At 61.2% G+C, this 18762-nt stretch overlaps 2 protein-coding genes across 3 annotated transcripts; both read left to right on the top strand.

Annotated features, from left to right (window-relative positions):
• The first annotated feature begins 392 nt into the window (after window positions 1–392).
• On the top strand, window positions 393–11778 carry ABHD16A (abhydrolase domain containing 16A, phospholipase). Its single transcript, XM_034757544.1, has 20 exons — window positions 393–573; window positions 2120–2176; window positions 2691–2757; window positions 3265–3351; window positions 3601–3686; window positions 4159–4232; window positions 4378–4482; window positions 5308–5422; window positions 5604–5705; window positions 6611–6674; window positions 7373–7422; window positions 7575–7698; window positions 7881–7985; window positions 9398–9461; window positions 10052–10108; window positions 10363–10425; window positions 10618–10694; window positions 10789–10887; window positions 11130–11176; window positions 11491–11778. The coding sequence occupies exons 1-20, from the start codon at window positions 451–453 to the stop codon at window positions 11572–11574; spliced, it is 1650 nt and encodes a 549-aa protein (XP_034613435.1). The 5' UTR covers window positions 393–450; the 3' UTR covers window positions 11575–11778.
• A 1017-nt stretch (window positions 11779–12795) lies between these two features.
• On the top strand, window positions 12796–15359 carry LOC117870411 (carcinoembryonic antigen-related cell adhesion molecule 1-like). Of its 2 annotated transcripts, none has more exons than XM_034757547.1 (6): window positions 12796–12907; window positions 13090–13407; window positions 13517–13804; window positions 13887–13998; window positions 14237–14274; window positions 15064–15359. In XM_034757547.1, exons 1-6 carry the CDS (start codon window positions 12853–12855, stop codon window positions 15087–15089), a joined length of 837 nt encoding a protein of 278 aa, XP_034613438.1. In that variant the 5' UTR covers window positions 12796–12852; the 3' UTR covers window positions 15090–15359. The 2 variants fall into 2 exon arrangements, with proteins under 2 accessions (XP_034613438.1, XP_034613437.1); XM_034757546.1 differs by lacking the exon at window positions 15064–15359 and adding an exon at window positions 14691–14851.
• The last annotated feature ends 3403 nt before the right edge of the window (window positions 15360–18762 follow it).

Raw genomic sequence — 18762 nt, 5'->3', positions numbered from 1 at the left:
CCAGCGGCCAGTTGACGCCACCTCCAAAATGGCTGCCAGGCCCCCATCCAGTTGGCGTGACCCCTGCCCGCCATCCCCCTATGCTGGCACCAAAATGGCTGCCCAGAGTTGGCATTACTCCCAACATGGCTGCCGCGTCCCCACCCTGGAGGTGCCAGGCTGGTGCGACCCAGGCCGTAGTCGTGGCAACACCCCCTTTCGTCCCCCACCACAGGACTAAATTTGAGGGGGAGAGGGAAGGGGGAAATAGACGCCTGGCCCTTTAAGAGCGGGGGGAGGAGGGACGAGAAAACGGCCGCTTGGCCCTTTAAGATCCGTCTCCCAGAGGGAAGCGTTCTGAAATCCCCTGGTTAAGTCTGTCCGCCGCGGGCTCCTGTAGAGAACCCGGAAGTAGCGTTAATCCCCCCGCCCCCCTCGTCCACCCGGCCCCCGGCTTTGGTCCGGGCCAAGATGGCGAAGCTGCTGAGCTGTGTGCTGGGGCCGCGGCTCTACCGGGTCTATCGGGACCGGGGGCCGGCCAGGCCCTCCCGAGACGGGGATGAGGCAGCCGAGGGGGCCCAGGATGGTTCTTGGGTGAGTCCGCCTCCTCTCCCCGCGGGAGACAATGGTATCGCCCGGGCTCCCGTTATCTCTATGGGGGCTTGGGAAAGACCATGGCGGGGAAAGGGGGCAGCTCCCCATTGTCCATCATGGAATGTTCTGAGCCCCGGGATCTTGATATCCCTCTGGGCGATACCATAATGGAACATGAGGGGGGGTTGGTCTTCTGGGCTGCTCCCCGTTATCCAGCATGGTATCCCCAGGGGATTGGTACCCCTCCCTTGGGAGAGACCATTGTAGTACAAGGAGCGGGGTGAGCTGAACCCCTTTCCTTTCCATTCTGCAATATGGTATTGACAGGCACCCCCTTTTGGGGGAGACCATTGTAGGAAATTGGGGGGTCACAAAGAGTTGGACTCCCCCCCATTATCCAATGGTATCGTCCAAACCCCGTGGCTATTGATACTCCCTTGGAAAAACCATTGTAGGACATAGGGGGGGTGCCACTCTCTTTCACTTGATATGGTAGCTGCTAGCCTTTGAGGTAATGATGTTTTCACCCACTCAGGAGAGACCACTCACTAGGAAGATGGGTGTACAGGGCCTCTCCTAGGCTCTAGTGTATTGATATCCCAACAGGTCAGTCCACTGTGTATGGTACTTGAAGAAATCCAGTTCCCCCCATTATCCGGCATGGTATCTTCCAGGCCTTAGGGTGTTAATATCCACCTGGGACAGACTATTATAGGAAATGGGGGGAGGAGAGTACCAAGGGGGCATCTTACCCCTTTCCACTATCTGATATCTCCCAGCCCCCCAAACATAAATATCCCCCTTACCTTGACTCCCATTCTCACCCTGTTGCCATGACACCATCCCCCAGCATTTGGCGTGACTCCTGTGTGTGGCCTTGCTCAAAATGGCCACCATGATGCCATCCCCCAGAGGTGCCAGGTTGGCGTGACTCCCGTGTGATGTAAAAAAAATGGCTGCCATGGCCCCATCCCTGAGGCCCAAGTTGGCCTGACTGCAAAACGCTGTCACCAAAATGGCTGCTGTGTGTCCACCGCAGAGGCACGAGGTTGGCCCAGTTCCAGCATGGCGTCACCAAAATGGCTGACATACCCCCACCGTGCCAGGTTGGCGTTACTCCAAAATGGCTACTGCTGCTGCTTCCCCCTCCCTGAGCCGCCATGTTGGCGTGCCTCCAGTATGGCCGCCGCCTTGTCACTCAGGAGGCATTGGGTTGGCATAACCCTCCCCCCCCCCCCATGTGACCTCACCAAAATGGTCACCATGTCCTTCAATGGGTGGTCCAGGTTGGCGTGGTGTTGCTGCCTCTCTCACCCCCATGGGTCCCACATTGACTGATTCCAGCCCTGTGGTACATGCCCCCTTTACCAACCCATAACATCCTGTTGGCTCCTTGGTGGCAGGATGGGGATCTGTCTGGGTTTTCCCCCATCTAACTTGGAGGCTTAACTCCCAGTTTCCCCCATGCCCTGCCGGTCACCCGAACCCCCAGGGGCTCAAAGGGACCCCCAGGGTGCTCAAAATGACGTGGGGTCTCTCCCACCAGGAGTCGTACTACCAGCCACGGACGCTGGAGAAACATGCTGACAGCATCCTGGCCTTGGTGAGTCCCCCTGCGCCTTCGGGGCTGGGTCATTCAGTGGAACCCAGGCGTCCTGGCTCCCAGCCCCCGCGGTAACAACTAGACCCCACTCCCTGCACCCTCCACCCTCCGGGTCCCTCTCACTCCTCCATAACCTGCCCCAGAGGGAAGCAATGACTCACTTCATGCAGCGAAAACATGTTTGTCTCTAATCCCGTCCCACGGGTCCTGGCTGGGTTAGATACTCCAGCGCTGCGGCAGCCTGCAGTCCCTGCCCTGAGGTGAGCCCCAACCCGCTCCCTGCAACAACTGGGATAGAACCCAGGAGTCCTGGCTCCCAGCCCCCCGCTCTAACCATTACACCCCACACCCCTGCTGGAGCTGGGATAGAGCCCAGGAGTTCTGGCTCACAGCCCCCCTGCTTTAACCACTACACCCCACACCCCTGCTGGAGCTGGGGATAGAACCCAGGTATCCTGGGGGTGGGTTTTGTTGGCTGTATCATCCTACTGACCCTCTCTTCTGTTCCTCGCAGGCGTCAGTGCTCTGGTCTATTTCCTATTACACTTCCCCCCTGGCTATGTTCTACTTGTACCGAAAAGGTAGGGGTGCTGCGCTGCCGGGTGTGGGGCTGGCGCGGGCCAGCCAGGGGCACTCTCCCCGGCTGTCAGGGCTGGCCCCAGGGCAGTGCTAGGGGGTGCTGTGCTGCTGGGAACCGGGCTGGGGGTTTCAGCCGGGGGCGCTCTCCTCTGGCCCTTGCTCAATTCCCAATTGTGCCTGCCTTAAACATCCCACCCTGCAGTTATCTTCATAGCTGTGATTTCCCCTTCACTTCCTGTCCCAAAATGGAGCGATGTCGTTGGGCTACTGCCAGACCCCGCCCCATAGCTGGCTGCATCTCACGCCAAGTGAGCCATCTCAGTGCAGCGTTACATGCGGCTGTTCCCCAGCTGCCCCACCCCAGAGGTGGTTGCATCCCAGTGCTGGGCAAGCCGTCCCTGTGCAGTGTTATGTGCAGTCATTCCCCAGCTGCATCACTCCAGGCTGATTTCCTCCCTGGGGGCCCAGCTTAGGTGCCCACTGAACCCTGGCTCTCAACCCCCCTGCAGGATACCTGACCATGTCGAAGGTGGTTCCTTTCTCGCACTACGCTGGGACCATGCTGCTCCTTTTGGCCGGGGTCGCCTGCCTGAGAGGTGAGGAGTGGGGGCTGGTGGTTAGAGTGGGGGGAGGGGGCTGTGGGCCAGGACTCCTGGGTTCTCTCCCTGGCTCTGGGAGGGGAGTGGGGTCTAGTGGGTTAGAGCAGGTGGGGGCTGTAGCCTGGACTCCTGGGTTCTCTCCCTGGCTCTGGGAGGGGAGTGGGGGCTAGTGGTTAGATCGGGGGGGTCTGGGAGCCAGGATTCCTGGATATGCCAGACGTCTCTAATTCCGTGTCTCTGTTGCAGGCATCGGGCGCTGGACCAACCCCCAGTACATCCAGTTCATCACCATCCTGGAAGATAGCCACCGCCTCGGCACCCCAGAAATCAAGGTGAAGGGGGTAGGGGCGGACCCCGACCTCTCCCTACAACCGGGGGAAAACAATGCAGCCCTCCCCCCAATGTCTCCCATGATGCTCAGGGGCCAGCCCTGCCTATATCTCCCACGATGCCTTGCTGCCCCTTCCCCCGGTGCCGTTTCCCATCTCCCATGGTGCCTGTGGCTTCCCTCGGTGCCAGCCCGTTTCCCAGGATGCCTGGCGGCCCGGCCCCTCAGCATTGTGCCTCCCATGGTGCTCGGTTCCCCTCCCTTGCCACACTGGGGTTGAGCTCACCTGCCGGAGCAGCCCCCGACCAGCAGGGGGTGCCGACATGCTGCTCACTCTGCCATGGGGGTGGGGGGCTGGAATGACCCATTCTAGCCGGGGGGGAAGGGGAGGGGAGGCTCCACACACCCCTCCGTCGCTCTCTCTAGGTTCGTCTCACCCGCCTTCCTTTCTCTCTCTCTCTCTCTCCCTGCTGCAGAAGAAACTCGCCAGCTACAACTTCGACTTCAGGAGCTGGCCCGTGGACTTCCGCTGGGACGAGGTCACTAGCCGGTGCGTGCGGAGAGAGAGCCCAGGAGTCCTGGCTCCCATCCTCCCCGCTCTAACCACTATCCCCCACTCCCCTCCCAGAGCCGGGGAGAGAACCCAGGCGTCCTGGTTTCCAGCCCCCGCTGTAAGCCCCTTGTTTGCCCTGCAGGTCGGACTCCCGGGGCGTCTCGCTGATGCAGCCGGAGCCCAAACATCGGAGCGCGGCCAACGGCTTCCTCCATGCTATCAAGAAGCTGCCCTGCCAGATCGCCAGGTAAGCTCTGCCCCCGGCACTCAGGGGAGGGGCTTAGCTGGATTCTGGGTTCCCATTGGCTGGAAGGAGGAGTGCAGAATGCTTGGAGGGGTTCCTAGAAGCCGGGGAGACCCAAGGCATTATGGGAGTCATGGTGTCAGCACCAGGGCATCATGGGAGATGTGGGAGGGCAGAGAGGACTCCTTGGTGCTGATTGGCCAGACGGGGTGGGAGGAACTGGAACATTTAGGAGCATGTCCTGGATGCTGATTGGTCAGCCAGTGAAGGGGGAGGTGGCTTTGGAATGTTGATGGAGGGGTCCTGTCTGCTGATTGGCCACAGGGATAGGAGGGCACGGGGGGGGGGGGGGGTTCTGGAGGGGTGGGGGGGGGGGGGGCTGGTTGGCTGGGGGGCGGGGGGGGGGGGGGGGGGGGGGGGGGGGGGCAGTTTCTGGAGTGCTGAGAGGGAAGGATGCTGATTGGCTGAGGGCTGGTGAGTGGGGCTTGGAATGCTGAGAGGGGATCCTGGCTACTGATTGGTTAGGGGTGCAACTCGACGGCTTCTGGCTGGGGGAGGGGGTGGAATCCTGCCTTCTGATTGGCTGGAGTGCCCCCTTGCTGCCTATTGGCTGAGGGTAAGTGGGACATGGGACCTGTGGATCCCAGATGCTGATTGGCTGGGGAGGGACAATCATGTGATTTTCATCCCTGACCATAAATGGATCTCCTGGATGGTGGGGGGCAGATCTCATGGATGTGGGGGGAAGGGAGGCAGGGTGATTCTCTTCCGAGGGAGGGGCAGGGGAACAGCGCCGTCCCCACCTACCGCCTCCCTCTGCCCCCCCAGCTACATCGTGGCGCACACGTTCGGGCGCAGGATGCTGTATCCCGGCTCCGTCTACCTGCTGCAGAAAGCCGTCATGCCCATGCTGCTGCAGGGCCAGGCCCGCCTGGTGGAGGAGGTGAGTCCAGGAGGCACAGGATGCGGCTGGGGAGAGAACCCAGGAGTCCTGGCTCCCAGCCCCCCCCGCGCCCCCCCCACTCTAACCCACTAGGCCCCACTCCCTTCCCCAAGCTGGGGAGAGAACCCGGGAGTCCTGGGTTTCCTGTTTAACCCTGCAATCTTTTCCCCTGGTGGCCCAGTACAATGGGAAACGAGCCAAGCTGTTAGCCTGCGACGGCAACGAGATTGACACGATGTTCGTGGACCGTCGGGAAAGCTCCGAGCCCCACGGCAAGAAACTGGTGAGCGTTTCTCCACTCGGCGGCGGGGGCTCGGTCCAGCCGGGACGTGAGTCGCGCTTACGGGGTGGGGGTCTGGATCTGGAAAACAGGGACTCTGGGGGACAAATCCACGGCCCGGGCACTCCCCATGACGAAGGGGCGAACCCCGTCCTGGTAGCGGGGCGGATCGAGCGGGAGGTGGCGCAGCGCCGGGCAGACGGCTGGTGGTATAAAGTGCCAATAATTCATAGCGAAAGAGCCGATCACAGGGCAATCGGGGCCCCGTGGGCTGGAGGCAGCGCCAGCCGCTTGGCGCCGGCCAGTGGGGATTGGGGGGCTCCCACTTGGCACTGGCCAGGGGCGTTTGGGGGCCTCTCCCTCAGTGTAACGGTTTCCAGCTCTGTTCCCAGCGCTGCCTCCTCAGTGCGTAAGGACACAATGCCCAGCTGGGGTCCAAATTTGACCAGGCTGAACCACCTCACCCACCCCAAGGGAGGGGCCCGGCTTCGCGCTGCGCTCATAAAGCCCCCTCCTGCCAACCAGGAGGGTGGGGGAACAACTTGAAAACAGTCCCCTGGCCAAGGACAGGACTCCCTGCGCTGGCCTGAAATGGAACTGAAGCCACGGAGTATTTTAATACATAGGGGCAACTTCCTCCCCACCAAAATGCAGCTGACTCTGGGGCGGAGCAGCTGGAGAACAACCGCATGGCGACGCTGCTCGGGGATGGCTTACCCGGTGCTGAGATGCAGCCACCTCTGGGGTGGAGCGGCTGGGGAACAGCCGCATGGTGACGCTGCAGCAACTTACGATGGGTTGGGGGGGGAGATCCTGTATCTGATTTTAGGGAGGCCGAATGGATGTGCCCGAGTTGGGGTTCAGCTGGGACCCTCATTGTCCCCTCTGTGTCCCCCACCCACCCCCAGGTGATCTGCTGCGAAGGCAACGCTGGATTCTATGAGGTCGGCTGCCTGCCCACCCCCCTGGATGGTACGATCCAGCATCACTGGGGATCTCCCCCCCCCTTTCCACTTGGGTAGGATCCAATCCCTTTGGCAGGACTGGGGCACAGCTCTGCTTGGACCAGTCAACTTCTATGCATCGGGGGGGGAGGGAGGGGGGGGGAGGCACTGCTTTTGGACCAAGCTACCTGCTCTGGATGGGGGTGGAGGCTGGGGTGGGGGGATGTCTCCCTTTGGATTAGCCCATTCCTGTGCTTTGGGATAGAGGGTTGGCTTTTGGACCCATCCATTTTTTTGTATGTGGGGCGACAGGTTAGGGCAGCCCCATTTGGGCCAATCCACTTTTCCTTGGGATGGTCCTGGTTGGACTAACCCATATCGCTGTGCAGGATGGGGGTGCAGGAATCAGGTAACCTTTCTTTTGGCCCAATCCATTTCTCTGCATGGGATAGGGGTTCATTGGGAAGGATCCATTTCTATTTGGGGAGGGGGTTGGGGCTGCCACCCTTCTGTCTGCCCTAGGGCACTCCAGTTTGGGGGACACAGGTTGTCCTAAACTGCAGGATACCAGGGGGTGAGTTGTGCCCCCCCATACTCAGCAGTGGAACTGCCCATCAGCTCCCCACACTTTGTTGCAACCGCTGATCTCTCTGGCATCCGCCCAGTGGGTTCTGTCCATGCTGCGCTTGGCCCCACGTTAACCCCCTCCCTGCTTCTCCCTCCCAGCCGGCTACTCGGTGCTCGGATGGAACCACCCTGGCTTCGCTGGCAGCACGGTGAGTCTGGGGGTCCCCAGGGGTGGGACAGAACCCAGGAGTCCTGGCTCCCGGCCCCCCCCCTGCTCTAACCACCTGACCCCACTCCCCTCCCAGAGCTGGGGAGAGAACCCAGGAGTCCGGTCTCCCAACCCCCCCGCTCTCCCCCGCAGGGCGTCCCCCTGCCGCAGAACGAGGCCAACGCCATGGACGTGGTGATGCAATACGCCATCCACCGCCTGGGCTTCCCGCCCGAGGACATTGTGCTGTACGCTTGGTCCATCGGGGGCTTCACAGGTACCGGGGGGGGGGGAGGAACCATGGGGCTGGGTTGGGGAGGGAGGGACCATATACGAGGGGGGAGTCAGAAGTGGGGACAGATCCAAGCCTGCCCCAGGCGGGTGTCTGTGTTTGAGCGTATGGGGGGGGGGGGGCTGATCTACCCCCCACCCACCCCGCTGACATCCTCTCTCCTGCAGCCACGTGGGCAGCGATGTCGTACCCGGACATCAGCGCCCTGGTGCTGGATGCCTCCTTCGACGACCTGGTACCCCTGGCGCTCAAGGTCATGCCAGAGAGCTGCAGTAAGTGACCCCCCCTTCTGCCCACATGGTTCAGCCCTTCCCCCTCCTCACACCGCCCACGTGGTTTGGCCCCTTGCCTTAAACACATGGACTGGTCTGAGAATCCAGTGGCCTATCCCATCTCATAACTCTCCCACTTTCCGATCCCCCAGCAGGTCATATGACCCCACCCAGCCACTCAGAATTCCCCTCTGAGCCGTGACATTCTGGAGTGTCCCATGTGTGGCGGCGGTAGGGGTGGGCAAACCCAATTGGCTGCGGAAACAGAGGAAGCTTTCATTATCAGGTGGCAGGCGGGGGTTAGCATCCTCTCCCTGAGAGGTTCCATTAGCCATTTGTGCGGGGGATTAATTTCCTCCCCTTGTGGAAAATGGGTCAGTCCTCTGTTAATACAACCGTCCCTGTTGCAACCAGTGTTCTGTCCTGCACCTGCAGCGAGACATTGACCGGGCTGGGTTGCCAGAGATCAGCTCCCAGCCTCTGGCTGCATCTATCGCTCGTTAGTGCCGAGCCGCTTTTAACCTAACGATCGTTGTTTACGGTCTAGAGGCAACCTACAGTCACTGTTGCAACTGATGTTCTGTATCGCACCTGCCTGGTGGCACGATGTGGGGCTAGATTGCTCTGACCTCTCCAGCAGGTAGGGTGGCCTAGTGGATAGAGCGTTGTACTCTGGGACCTGGGGTTTCTTTCCGGCTCTCGCTGGCCTGCTGGGTGATGTCACCATTCTGTGACTCTGTTTCCCTATCTGTAAAATGGAGCTGATGGGACTGGCCTCCTTCATAAAGCTCTTTGAGATCCTGGAAATGCGCTGTGTGAGACCTCCTGGTCTGTATCGCCCTGCCGCAAGTTAGCTAGCGCTTGTGCCGTATCGCCGTTGCAACCGATGTTCTATATGGCACCTGTCTGGAGGCAGATCGGTGCCAGTCAGCTGGATCGATTTGATCTCTTACTCTTCGGAACGCTGTCGCAGCTCACGTTCGGTGCCCCACCGCAGCTGTTTAGGTCCCTCTGAGCTCTCTTCGCACCTTGGAAACTGAGGCAGAAGGGACCATGGTGGTCATCTGGTCTGGCCTCCTGCGTAACCCGGCCTGGAGAACTCTGCTGAATTAATTCCTGGTTGAAGTTTTAGAGGGAAATGTTCTTGGCTGAATCTAGCTAAAAAATAAAAATTAAACACTGTTGCAACTAATGTTCTACGTGGCACCTATCTGGAAGCGGAGTCTGGCCATAGCTGGGTAGATAGCTTCAATCCTGCTCGTTCCTTGGAAACCTATTTATTAAGCATGGTGTTGACGAAACCCCCCCGGGTGTTTTGGAAACCCCCCTGGGTGTTTCTGCGGCTAGGTCATACTTGACTCTCCACGATTTTGTTTTTGAGTTCTAATTCCTCTGAAACCTGCATGTCCTAGGAGGGCTGGTCACCAGGACGGTGAGGCAATACCTGAACTTGAACAACGGCGAGCAGCTTTGCAGGTAAAAAGGGAAACTGAGGCGCGGACGGCTGGGGGAAGTTGAGACCTGACGAATGTCGGGTTCGCAGGGTGGCGCTCTACAGGCGTTCGACTCAGAAAAACCCAGCCCCGGACAACGGGGTGTGGTTGTGAACCTCCATCTGAAGCCAAATCTCTGGACCCAGCCCTGCTCATCTCCGGGCCTTACTGATAACCTGTGGAACTGCCTGCCACATTATTTCATGCATATTCGTGGCTAAATCCTTTCTTCCCCAATCCCTCCAAACTCTTGTCCTCGTATCCTGTGGCAGCTGGCTCCATAGCCCAATAATGAAGTCTAAGTCTCTCCCTCTATCCTGGCCTCTGGTATCAAGTGGCAGGTTGATCAGGACAATATCATGGGGTGGGGAGTTCCGCAGGTTAACAGTATCCCTTCTTGAACCTATCCACAATCTTGGCCCTCAGGATTAAGCCTCGGGACTACTTGCCACTGGTGAAATATCTCATCTTGGACAGGTGGAGGACGGGGGGATGTTAATTCACTATCTCACCCACCCCACCCAGTCATGTGGCCTCGCTTAGCGGTTTATTTCTATTTCTTTGTTTCCCAAGATACCAGGGGCCAGTGTTGCTGGTCAGAAGAACGAAGGATGAAATTATCACCACCACGTGAGTAAAAGTCGGGGAGGGATGTGGGGTGTTTCTGCGGGTCTAGTGATTAGAGCGGGAGGAGGCGGGAGCCAGGTCTCCTGGGTTCCATCCCCGGCACAGGGAGGGAAGTGGGGTCTAGTGGGTTTGGGGAAGTGGATTCTGCAGTTCTAGTGTGCCATATAAAGAATTCAGAGAACCATCAAACTCATGTCAGTGAAGAGTATGGAAAATACCCTTAACTCTGCCCCCCACCCCCCCTTGGTGTGCCTTAGGGTCCCAGAAGATATCATGTCAAACAGGGGGAATGACCTGCTGCTGAAACTCCTCCAGCACCGGTGAGTTGGGGGAGCCCAGGGCTGGGATCGCAGGGGGAGTGAGGGACACCACCGGAGCACTGCGTGTCTAACCCCCCCCCCCCCCCCCCCCCCCCCCCCCCCCCCGGGCGGCCCCGGGGGGGGGGGCCGGGGGGGGGGGGGGGGGGCCCGGCCGCCCCGCCCCGGGCCCCCCCCCCCCCCCCCCCGTTCCAGGTACCCCAAGGTGATGGCCGAGGAGGGGGCGCGAGTCGTTCGGGAATGGCTAGAAGCTTCCAGCGCCGTGGAGGAAGGTAAATGCTCTGACCACCAGCCCCCACTCCCCTCCTAGAGCTGGGGAGAGAACCCAGGCGTCCAGCCCCGCTCTAACCGGCCCCCTCCCCGCAGCCTCGGTGTACAGTTCCTACGAGGTGGACGAGGACTGGTGCCTGTCGGTGCTGAGCTCCTACCAGGCCGAGCGCGGCGGCCACTTCCCCTGGAGCGTAGGTGAGTGTGGGGCGGCCAATGGGATGCCGGGGCCGCAGCTCGGGCCAATCAGCTCGGCATGGGCGGGAGGATCGCTGGGCTGAGAACCGGCCAGCGCAGGTGCTGGGGATGAGCCCGTGGGGGGGTTTCCACCCAGGGGGTGGCTGGGAGGCGAGGGGGGGGGGGCGGGTTTGGAGGGGAATCAGCCGGGGGCGGGGGGGGTTGGTCTCTGCCTGACTTTTGACCTTTCGCCTTCCCCCTAGGGGAGGACATGACGCCCGAGGGGCGACGGCAGCTGGCCCTGTTCCTGGTGAGTGGACCCCGATAGCCCCTCCCTCCCATCGGTGGGGGTGAGCGTGAGGCCAGGAGCCAGGACGCCTGGGTTCTATCCCCGGCTCCGGGAGGGGAGTGGGGGTTAGTGCTTAGAGCGGGGGGGGGGCTTGGAGCCAGGATGCCTGGGTTCTCTCCTGGCTCTGGGAAGGGAGTGGGGGTTAGTGGTTAGAGCAGAGGGGGGGCTTGGAGCCAGGATGCCTGGGTTCTCTCCCCGGCTAGTGGCTACAGCAGGGGCTGGAGCATCCCTCCCTGCCCCCCATCACTGATTCCTCCCTCTTCTCTGCCCTACAGGCCCGGAAGCACCTGCGGAACTTCGAGGCAACACACTGCACCCCCCTGCCCCCCCCAGCCTTCCGTTTGCCCTGGCACTTGTAGCCGGGGAGCCCCCCCCGTCATGCCCATCGATTGCACTGACACACACACACACCCCGTTGGTCTGTTTTATATGGAGCCGGGTGCCCCCGTCCCTGCTGTGTGTGAGCCCCCCCGCCCGCCGCACGCTGTAAATCCGCCCCCAGCCCCAAACCTGGGGGGCCCCCCGAGCTGGAGAAATTAACAGTAAAGAAGGTATTTTTTGTACTTCGAGTCTGTCTGTCTGCGGCGGTGCAGCCAACTCTGGGGGGCAGCCCCCCATGCCTGGATCCTCAGCCCGGCCGCCAGGGGGCCCTGACACACAGTGGCTCCACTTTCCTCCAGCAGGGGGCAGCCCCTCGTTCCTAGGCCTGCCGGGGTGGCGCCTCTGGCGCCCTGGTGTGGGCAGAGACGGGGCGAGGTGGGTGCCTAACGTTCATGCTGGCAGCCGCTTCAAAGCGGCCCTGCGGGGGCCTGGGGAACTCCCAGCTATTGGATGTGGGGCCAGATTGTCTGCCAGGGCGGCTGGCTGCAACGTGTCCCATGGGGCCTCTTCTCCCCTATGGGTTCTGAGCCCCCTTCGCCAGGGGTCACCCACCCTTGTTAGCCTGCGGGACTCTCTCTCACACGCCAAGGCCTTAATTAACCTGTAGGCCCCTGAGCGGCAGGCTCTGATCAAACCAGGACGGGGGAGGCGCTCCTGTGACCAGTCGTTAACCTGGGGAACTCGCTGCCACTAGCTGCAGCCTGTAATTAGAACCCTGCCAACATCTCCTTTCCAATTATAACAAACTCTGCGCTGGTCTCCTGGGCCAGGTGGGGGCTCATTCGCCTGGGGAACTTCCTGCCACACAAGGACTGGTTCCCGGGGCAGCTCTCTCACGCTCGATTTCACCTGGGGAACTCTGCCCCATGATTCCCTGCCCTTCGTCAACAGGGCAGGAGCGGCTGGGGCAGTGGGGGGGCATTTCAGCCTGTGGGGGGGCAGCTCAGTGAGAGGCCAGCGGTGGCGGTCCAGTTCGCAGGCATGAACAGCACTGGAGCGGCCATCATTAGCTTTCAGAGTGAACGCTGTGTGGCGAAGGGAGCCGGCAGCGGCTGGTTCACACTCCCGGCAGACCCGGGCGCGGCTGGGCTGGGGGAAGTCTGAGCTGCTGTGATAAGGGCCCCGGCCCCTGACTCAGCCCCGGAGTCGCCAACCATGACGGCTCCCCACGTCCGCGCCCTCCCTCGCGCCCCCCCCCCCGTCGGTTCCTGCCCCGGAGCGAGACGTGGACCCTGGCGGTGAGACGCCCTGAACCGATGGGCTTCGCCGTCTGGGTCCTGCTGGGCCTGCTGGCACCTGGCCCGCTGTGGGGTGAGGGGCACTGGCAGGGCTGGGGGGGGCGGGGAGTGAGGGGCACTGGCAGGGCTGGGCTGACAGGGGCTGTGGGGCGGGAGTGAGGGCCACCGGCAGAGCTGGGGGGGCAGGGCTGGGCTAGCAGGGGGCTGCGGGTCGGGAGTGAGGGGCACCGCTATCCCTCTTTTTCCCCGTCCCAGGTTCCCCCCCGCGGCTGGAGGTGCGGGAGGCCGGGGGTCAGATCCTGCTGCTCTGTGGGGCCCAGGGCCCCCAGCTGCGCTGGGTCTGGTCCCCCCGATACCCCAAATGCGCCGGCGACCCCGGAGACCTGCTTGAAATCGCCCGTCTGCCCCCCGGGCTGGAGCCCCCCCCAGCCCAGTTTAGGGGGCGCCTGGACCCCCAGTCCTCCAGCCTGGGGGCCCTGCTGCTCCGGGACCTGGTCATGAGCGACTCGGGGACCTTCACGTGCCACGGGGAGTCTGGGGCCGAGCCCCCCATCCGGCTGGAGGTGACAGGAGGTGAGGCCAGACCCCCCCCTGCCAGCACTGGGGTCACCGGGGGCTCCCCAGCCAGGGCCCCACCCTGCTCCCCACAGCGTCCCCTGCTGACCCCCATCTGCCCCCCCAGGCTGTCAGAACAAACTCACCGTCTCCTCCAACCGGACGTCCCCCTCAGCCCTGACCCTCCACTGCCAGCGCTGCCCCCTGCTGGCTGGCTCGGCCCAGTTCCGCTGGTTCCTCAACTCCCAGCCCCTGGGCAACCGGGGCTGGGCTACCAAGAGCCAGCTGGGGGCTACCGTGAGGCTGGACCCGTCCCGGCGCGGGGCCTGGGGGCACTGGGAATGTCACCTCCATGGCACCTCCTCTCGGGGCTTTGAGTTCTGCCTGGAGCCCCCCCTCGGGGCAGGAGGCGCAGGTAAGATAGTGCCGCACATCCTGCACCCCCCACACCTGCCCCACGGTGCCCCCTGCTGGCCCTGACCCTACCTCTGTTCCAGGCCCCAGCTCTGAGTGTTGGATGTGGGTCACGGCACCAATGGCGGTTCTGGGTCTGATCGGCGCAGGGCTGGGCGCTTGGCACCTGTGGAGGTGGAGACGGAGACGGGGCAGGTGAGTTGGGGACCCAGAGTCTGGGGAGCGGCACCCCCAGCAGGGGATGGAGAGGGAAGAGAGAGAGAGGGACCCAGGAGTCCAGGGAGCAGAGCCCCAGCCCAGGGTGGAGTGGAAGAGGGAGAGACCCAGGAGCCTGGGGAGTGGTAGCCCCACAGGGTGGGAGAAGGGACCCAGGAGTCCGGGGGTGGGGAGAAATGTGTTTTCACCACATATCTTTGCCGTTTTCTTCCTTCAGTAACCAACGGAATCAAAACAAACGAGAGAACGAAACAGGTGAGAGAGAGAAATAAAAACAACCCCCAGCAGCAGGCCTGTTACTCTGGTATCCCATTGCTCCCACCATAGGTCAGAGCCATGGGGCCCAGCTACCCCGGTATCCCACCGCTCCCACCATAGGTCAGAGCCATGGGCCCAGCTACCCCAGTATCCCATCGCTCCCACCATAGGTCAGAGCCATGGGGCCCAGCTACCCCGGTATCCCGCCTCCCCAACTGAGTGCAGAGTGGATCCAAGATCTCCTGCCTGAGTAGCCGGGTCCGTAACCTTCCCAGCCATGTTCAGTCTGTAAGAATCCAGTGGTGGGTAGTTCCACAGGTCAACCGGCTCCTTGGTTACATTTTCCTCCCCCCACACACTATCCCATCCTTGCTTTCCTCTTGATTTTCTCCTTCTCTCCATCCTGTGCCAAGGAGCCCCTGGGCCCCGTTTACCCCCTTGGAAGAGCTGCAGCTTGGAGCCAAATCGACCGAAAAACACCTTGTGCCCCAGAGTTGGGAAAGAAAAGTGAGAGAGTGAGGGGCACCAGCAGAGCTGGGGGGAGCCCAGGGCTGGGCAAGCAGGGGCTGTGGGTCGGGAGTCAGGGGCACCAGCAGAGCTGGGGGGAGCCCAGGGCTGGGCAAGCAGGGGCTGTGGGTCGGGAGTCAGGGGCACCAGCAGAGCTGGGGGGAGCCCAGGGCTGGGCAAGCAGGGGCTGTGGGTCAGGAGTGAGGGGCACCGGCAGAGCTGGGGGGCAGGGGGTAGCAGGGGGAAATTTCTGTAACGTATTGCCCCTTCTCTCCCCAGGTCCCAGGCACCCTGCTTTATGCTGAAGTCCAGCACCCACCGGTGGCTCGAGCCCCCCCCCCCCCCCCCCCCCCCCACGGCACCACGGTCTATGACACTATTGTCTGACCCCTACCCGCCCCGGCTCCACTTCCCCCTCCTGTCCACCCCCTTCATGAGTTGCATTCACACCCTGGCTCCCGTCCCAGGTGATGGGAAATTCACCTGGAAGATGCAAGAAATCTCTGTTAGAATCTTGTGGTGGGGAGTTCCGCAAGTTAACGGATTGTGGCATTAAAATCTGCCCTTGAAACCCTCTTGTCTGTGATGTCACCTTTGTCCTCAAGACCCCACACTTTGGGCCTGGCTCTGGGGGGTCGGGTTCAGGCAGACGCGGCGCCACTTCATTTCCTGCCCCAAATGTCTGTGAAGAGCCACCCAGCTGCCCTGCCCCACAGTTAGCTGCATCTCTGCACTGGCCGAGGAGTCCCTGTATAACCAGCCCCCTGCGCCCCACCCCAGAGGTGGCTGCATCTCCGCTCCTGGCGAGGGACAGCTGAGAATGAGGAGAATTCACGCTGAGCCACCCGCCTCCATGGGCGGGATTTGAACCTGCGACCCCCAGCTTTGCGCCCTGCCAGTTAAGTTATCCTGCAGCTGCAGCACCAGGACCAACCACTAGGTGGGGAAAAAACTGAGCAAGTGGGTAAAGCCAGGAGCTAATCGAGTGTTGGGGGCTGGGAGCCAGGACAGCCGGGTTCTAACCCCACCTTGGAGAGGGAGCTGGGGCCCAGGGGCTCAAGCAGGGGGCTGGGAGCCAGGACACCTGGGTTCTAACCCCACCTCGGAGAGGGAGCTGGGGCCCAGGGGCGCGAGCAGGGGGGATGGGAGCCAGGACTCCTGGGTTCTATTCACAGCAGGGAGCGGCTACTGCCCAGGAGCCCGTGTGATATCCTGTGCTTTGCTGGCAGCAGCTTCCTCTTCGCTGTAACTCTGTGAGCAACGCCCCTGCCCCGAGGCAGACGCACCCTGTGCCCGGAGACCCCTCTCCCTGCCCCACGGCTCCCACCCCTCCCCGGCTCCACCATGTGCCCACCTCTCCTGCCTCTGGCCCTCGCCCTCCTCACAGCGGTGCCCCCGGGGGCTCAACAAGGTACGGAGCCGACCGGGCCATGGGGCTGGGAACTCTCACTCGGTGGGTGGGGGCTCGGCCGGGGCAGCGGGAGGCGCTCTCCCCTGGCCCCAGTGCGCTCAATAAGGAACCCAACTCCCAGGGTCCCAAGCGAATCCCAGAGCCGGTGACCCCATTCCTGTCGCCCTACAAATCTTCCCCCTGTGGCTCCAGCTGGATGCACCCTTCCCCTTCACTTCCTGTCCCAAATGTCTGTTCAGCTGTTACCCACCCCAGAGGTGGCTGCATCTGAGTGCCAGGCGAGGGGTCCCCGTCACTCTTATCCCCTCGTAGGCAGGAACCACTCGGCCCTGGAGTTTGCAGGCCCAGAGGTGACGGCAGAAGCCGGCTCGACTGTGAGTCTGTCCTGCAGCCGGCCAAGACTGACCTGGCAGTGGATCCCACGGTACTCACTCTGTGCTGGTGTCAGCGGTGGGATACAGACGATCTACACGGTGACAGTGGCTGGGGCCAGGTACAGCCTGTGGGAGAGATTTAACAGGCGGCTGCGTCTCCTACTGCATCAGGGAACCTGAACCTACATCCTCCAACTGAGAACCCTCCACATGAACGACTCAGGGGCTGTCTTCTGTCCCTGCCCCAGCCCCAGCCAGAACGCCACGCCGATCTCCGTGACCATCACGCCCGGTAACCGCACTGCCGGGGGGCTGGGAACCAGGACAACTGGGTTCTCTCCCTGTCTCGGGGAAGGGACTGAGGGGGTCTAGTGGCTACAGCAGGGGCTGGAGCGTCCCTCCCTGCCCCCCAGCACTGATTCCCTCCCTCTTCTCTGCCCCCCAAACCCGGAAGCTCCTGCGGCACTTCGAGGCGACACACTGCACCCCCCCCAGCCTTCCGTTTGCCCTGGCACTTGTAGTCAGGTGGCCCCCTGTCATGCCTATCGATTGCACTGACACCCTCCCCCGCCCCCCCGTCGGTCTGTTTTATATGGAGCCGGGTGCCCCCCTCCCTGCTGTGTGTGAGCCCCCCCGCCCGCCGCACGCTGTAAATCCGCCCCCAGCCCCAAACCTGGGGGGCCCCCCAAGCTGGAGAAATTAACAATAAAGAAGGTATATTTTGTACTTCGGGTCTGTCTGTCTGCAGCGATGCAGCCAGCTCTGGGGGGCAGCCCCCCATGCCTGGATCCACAGCCCGGCCCCCAGGGGGCCCTCACACACAGTGGCTCCACTTTCCTCCAGCAGGGGGCAGCCCCTCGTTCCCAGGCCTGCCGGGGTGGCGGCTCTGGCACCCCGGTGTGGGCGGAGACGGGGCGAGGTGGGTGCCTAACGTTCATGCTGGCAGCCGCTTCAAAGCGGCCCTGCGGGGGCCTGGGGAACTCCCAGCTACTGGTTGTGGGGCCAGATTGTCTCCCAGGGCGGCTGGCTGCAACGTGTCCCATGGGGCCTCTTCTCCCCTATGGGTTCTGAGCCCCCTTCGCCAGGGGTCACCCACTTATGCCCCTCGGCCCCTCGTTAGCCTGCGGGACTCTCTCCTACACGCCAAGTGTTAATTAACCTGTAGGCCCCTCAGCACCAGGCTCTGATCAAACCAGGACGGGGGAGGCTCTCCTGTGACCGGTCCTTAACCTGGGGAACTCACTGCCACTAGCCGCAGCCCGTAATTAGAACCCCGCCGACGTCTCCTCTCCAATTAAAACGAACTCTGCGCTGGTCTCCTGAGCCAGGCAGGGGCCTTGTTCACCTGGGGAACTCCCTGCCACACTGTGATGTTATGAGTGTCATACGCTTCTCGGCTCTCTATGAGCTGGTACGTGAAAACATTCTCTATTATCTGTCCTTATCAGTTTAATATCTCATTGGAAGGTGACAGAGCCAGGAGGAGTTAATTAACTCCCAGACTGACCTGACCCATGGTGAACTGTAGAAACTGGTTAGGAAGATCTGTAAATGAACAGAGCTCTGAAATGCAGCCGGCATTGTTAGAGATCTCAAGGGGAGATGTTTGCTCAGGGCTTGGGATGTAAGCGAACAAGTCTTGTCTATTGCTAGAGCTTTAATTCAAAGATCAAAACAGGAATATTAACATTTAGGAAGATACTTGAGTGAAATAGTATTATTGTCTCAATGTCTCTTTGAAGGTTGTGGTAACCTGGATCTGAACTGTTTAATGGGTAAATTACCCTGTGCTAATTGCCAGGATGTTTGGGAGAAGGAGAATTAAGCCTATTGTTTTCTCAGGCCGAAAGGCTGCTGGAAATGTATAAAAACCCTGGGACACGATCCTGCTTCATCTCAGATCTGCTTTGGATTTCAAGAGGGGAAACCCTGAGCCACAAGGATTGAGATCCCCAGTCACTGACTGGAGCCACCCTGAATATGGACATTGGACTATAACCTCTGGACTATTTCTAAAGGACTTTTGGCCACTACAGGCTCATCTCTGCTGTGTCTGAACCTCAAGAATTGAATTCAAGTCTGTCTGTATATTGATCTTTTAACCAACACTCTCTCGCTCTTTTCTTTTGTAATAAATTTTAGTTTAGTTAATAAGAATTAGCTATAGTGTGTATTTTGGGTAAGATCTAAGTT

This window comes from Trachemys scripta, unplaced genomic scaffold (assembly GCF_013100865.1).
Source record: "Trachemys scripta elegans isolate TJP31775 unplaced genomic scaffold, CAS_Tse_1.0 scaffold_28, whole genome shotgun sequence".
Lineage (NCBI taxonomy): Eukaryota > Metazoa > Chordata > Testudines > Emydidae > Trachemys > Trachemys scripta.
This window is presented reverse-complemented; position numbering and strand designations above follow the sequence as displayed.

Excerpts from the sequence above, each read along its gene's own strand:
- ABHD16A (XM_034757544.1), top strand. The coding sequence starts at position 451 with ATGGCGAAGCTGCTGAGCTGTGTGCTGGGGCCGCGGCTCTACCGGGTC. Across the intron at positions 2,177-2,690 it reads CTGACAGCATCCTGGCCTTG|GCGTCAGTGCTCTGGTCTAT; the intron begins GTGAGTCCCCCT and ends TGTTCCTCGCAG. Across the intron at positions 7,986-9,397 it reads GGTCATGCCAGAGAGCTGCA|GAGGGCTGGTCACCAGGACG; the intron begins GTAAGTGACCCC and ends TGCATGTCCTAG.
- LOC117870411 (XM_034757546.1), top strand. The coding sequence starts at position 12,853 with ATGGGCTTCGCCGTCTGGGTCCTGCTGGGCCTGCTGGCACCTGGCCCG. Across the intron at positions 13,805-13,886 it reads CCTCGGGGCAGGAGGCGCAG|GCCCCAGCTCTGAGTGTTGG; the intron begins GTAAGATAGTGC and ends CCTCTGTTCCAG. Across the intron at positions 13,999-14,236 it reads TGGAGACGGAGACGGGGCAG|TAACCAACGGAATCAAAACA; the intron begins GTGAGTTGGGGA and ends TTCTTCCTTCAG.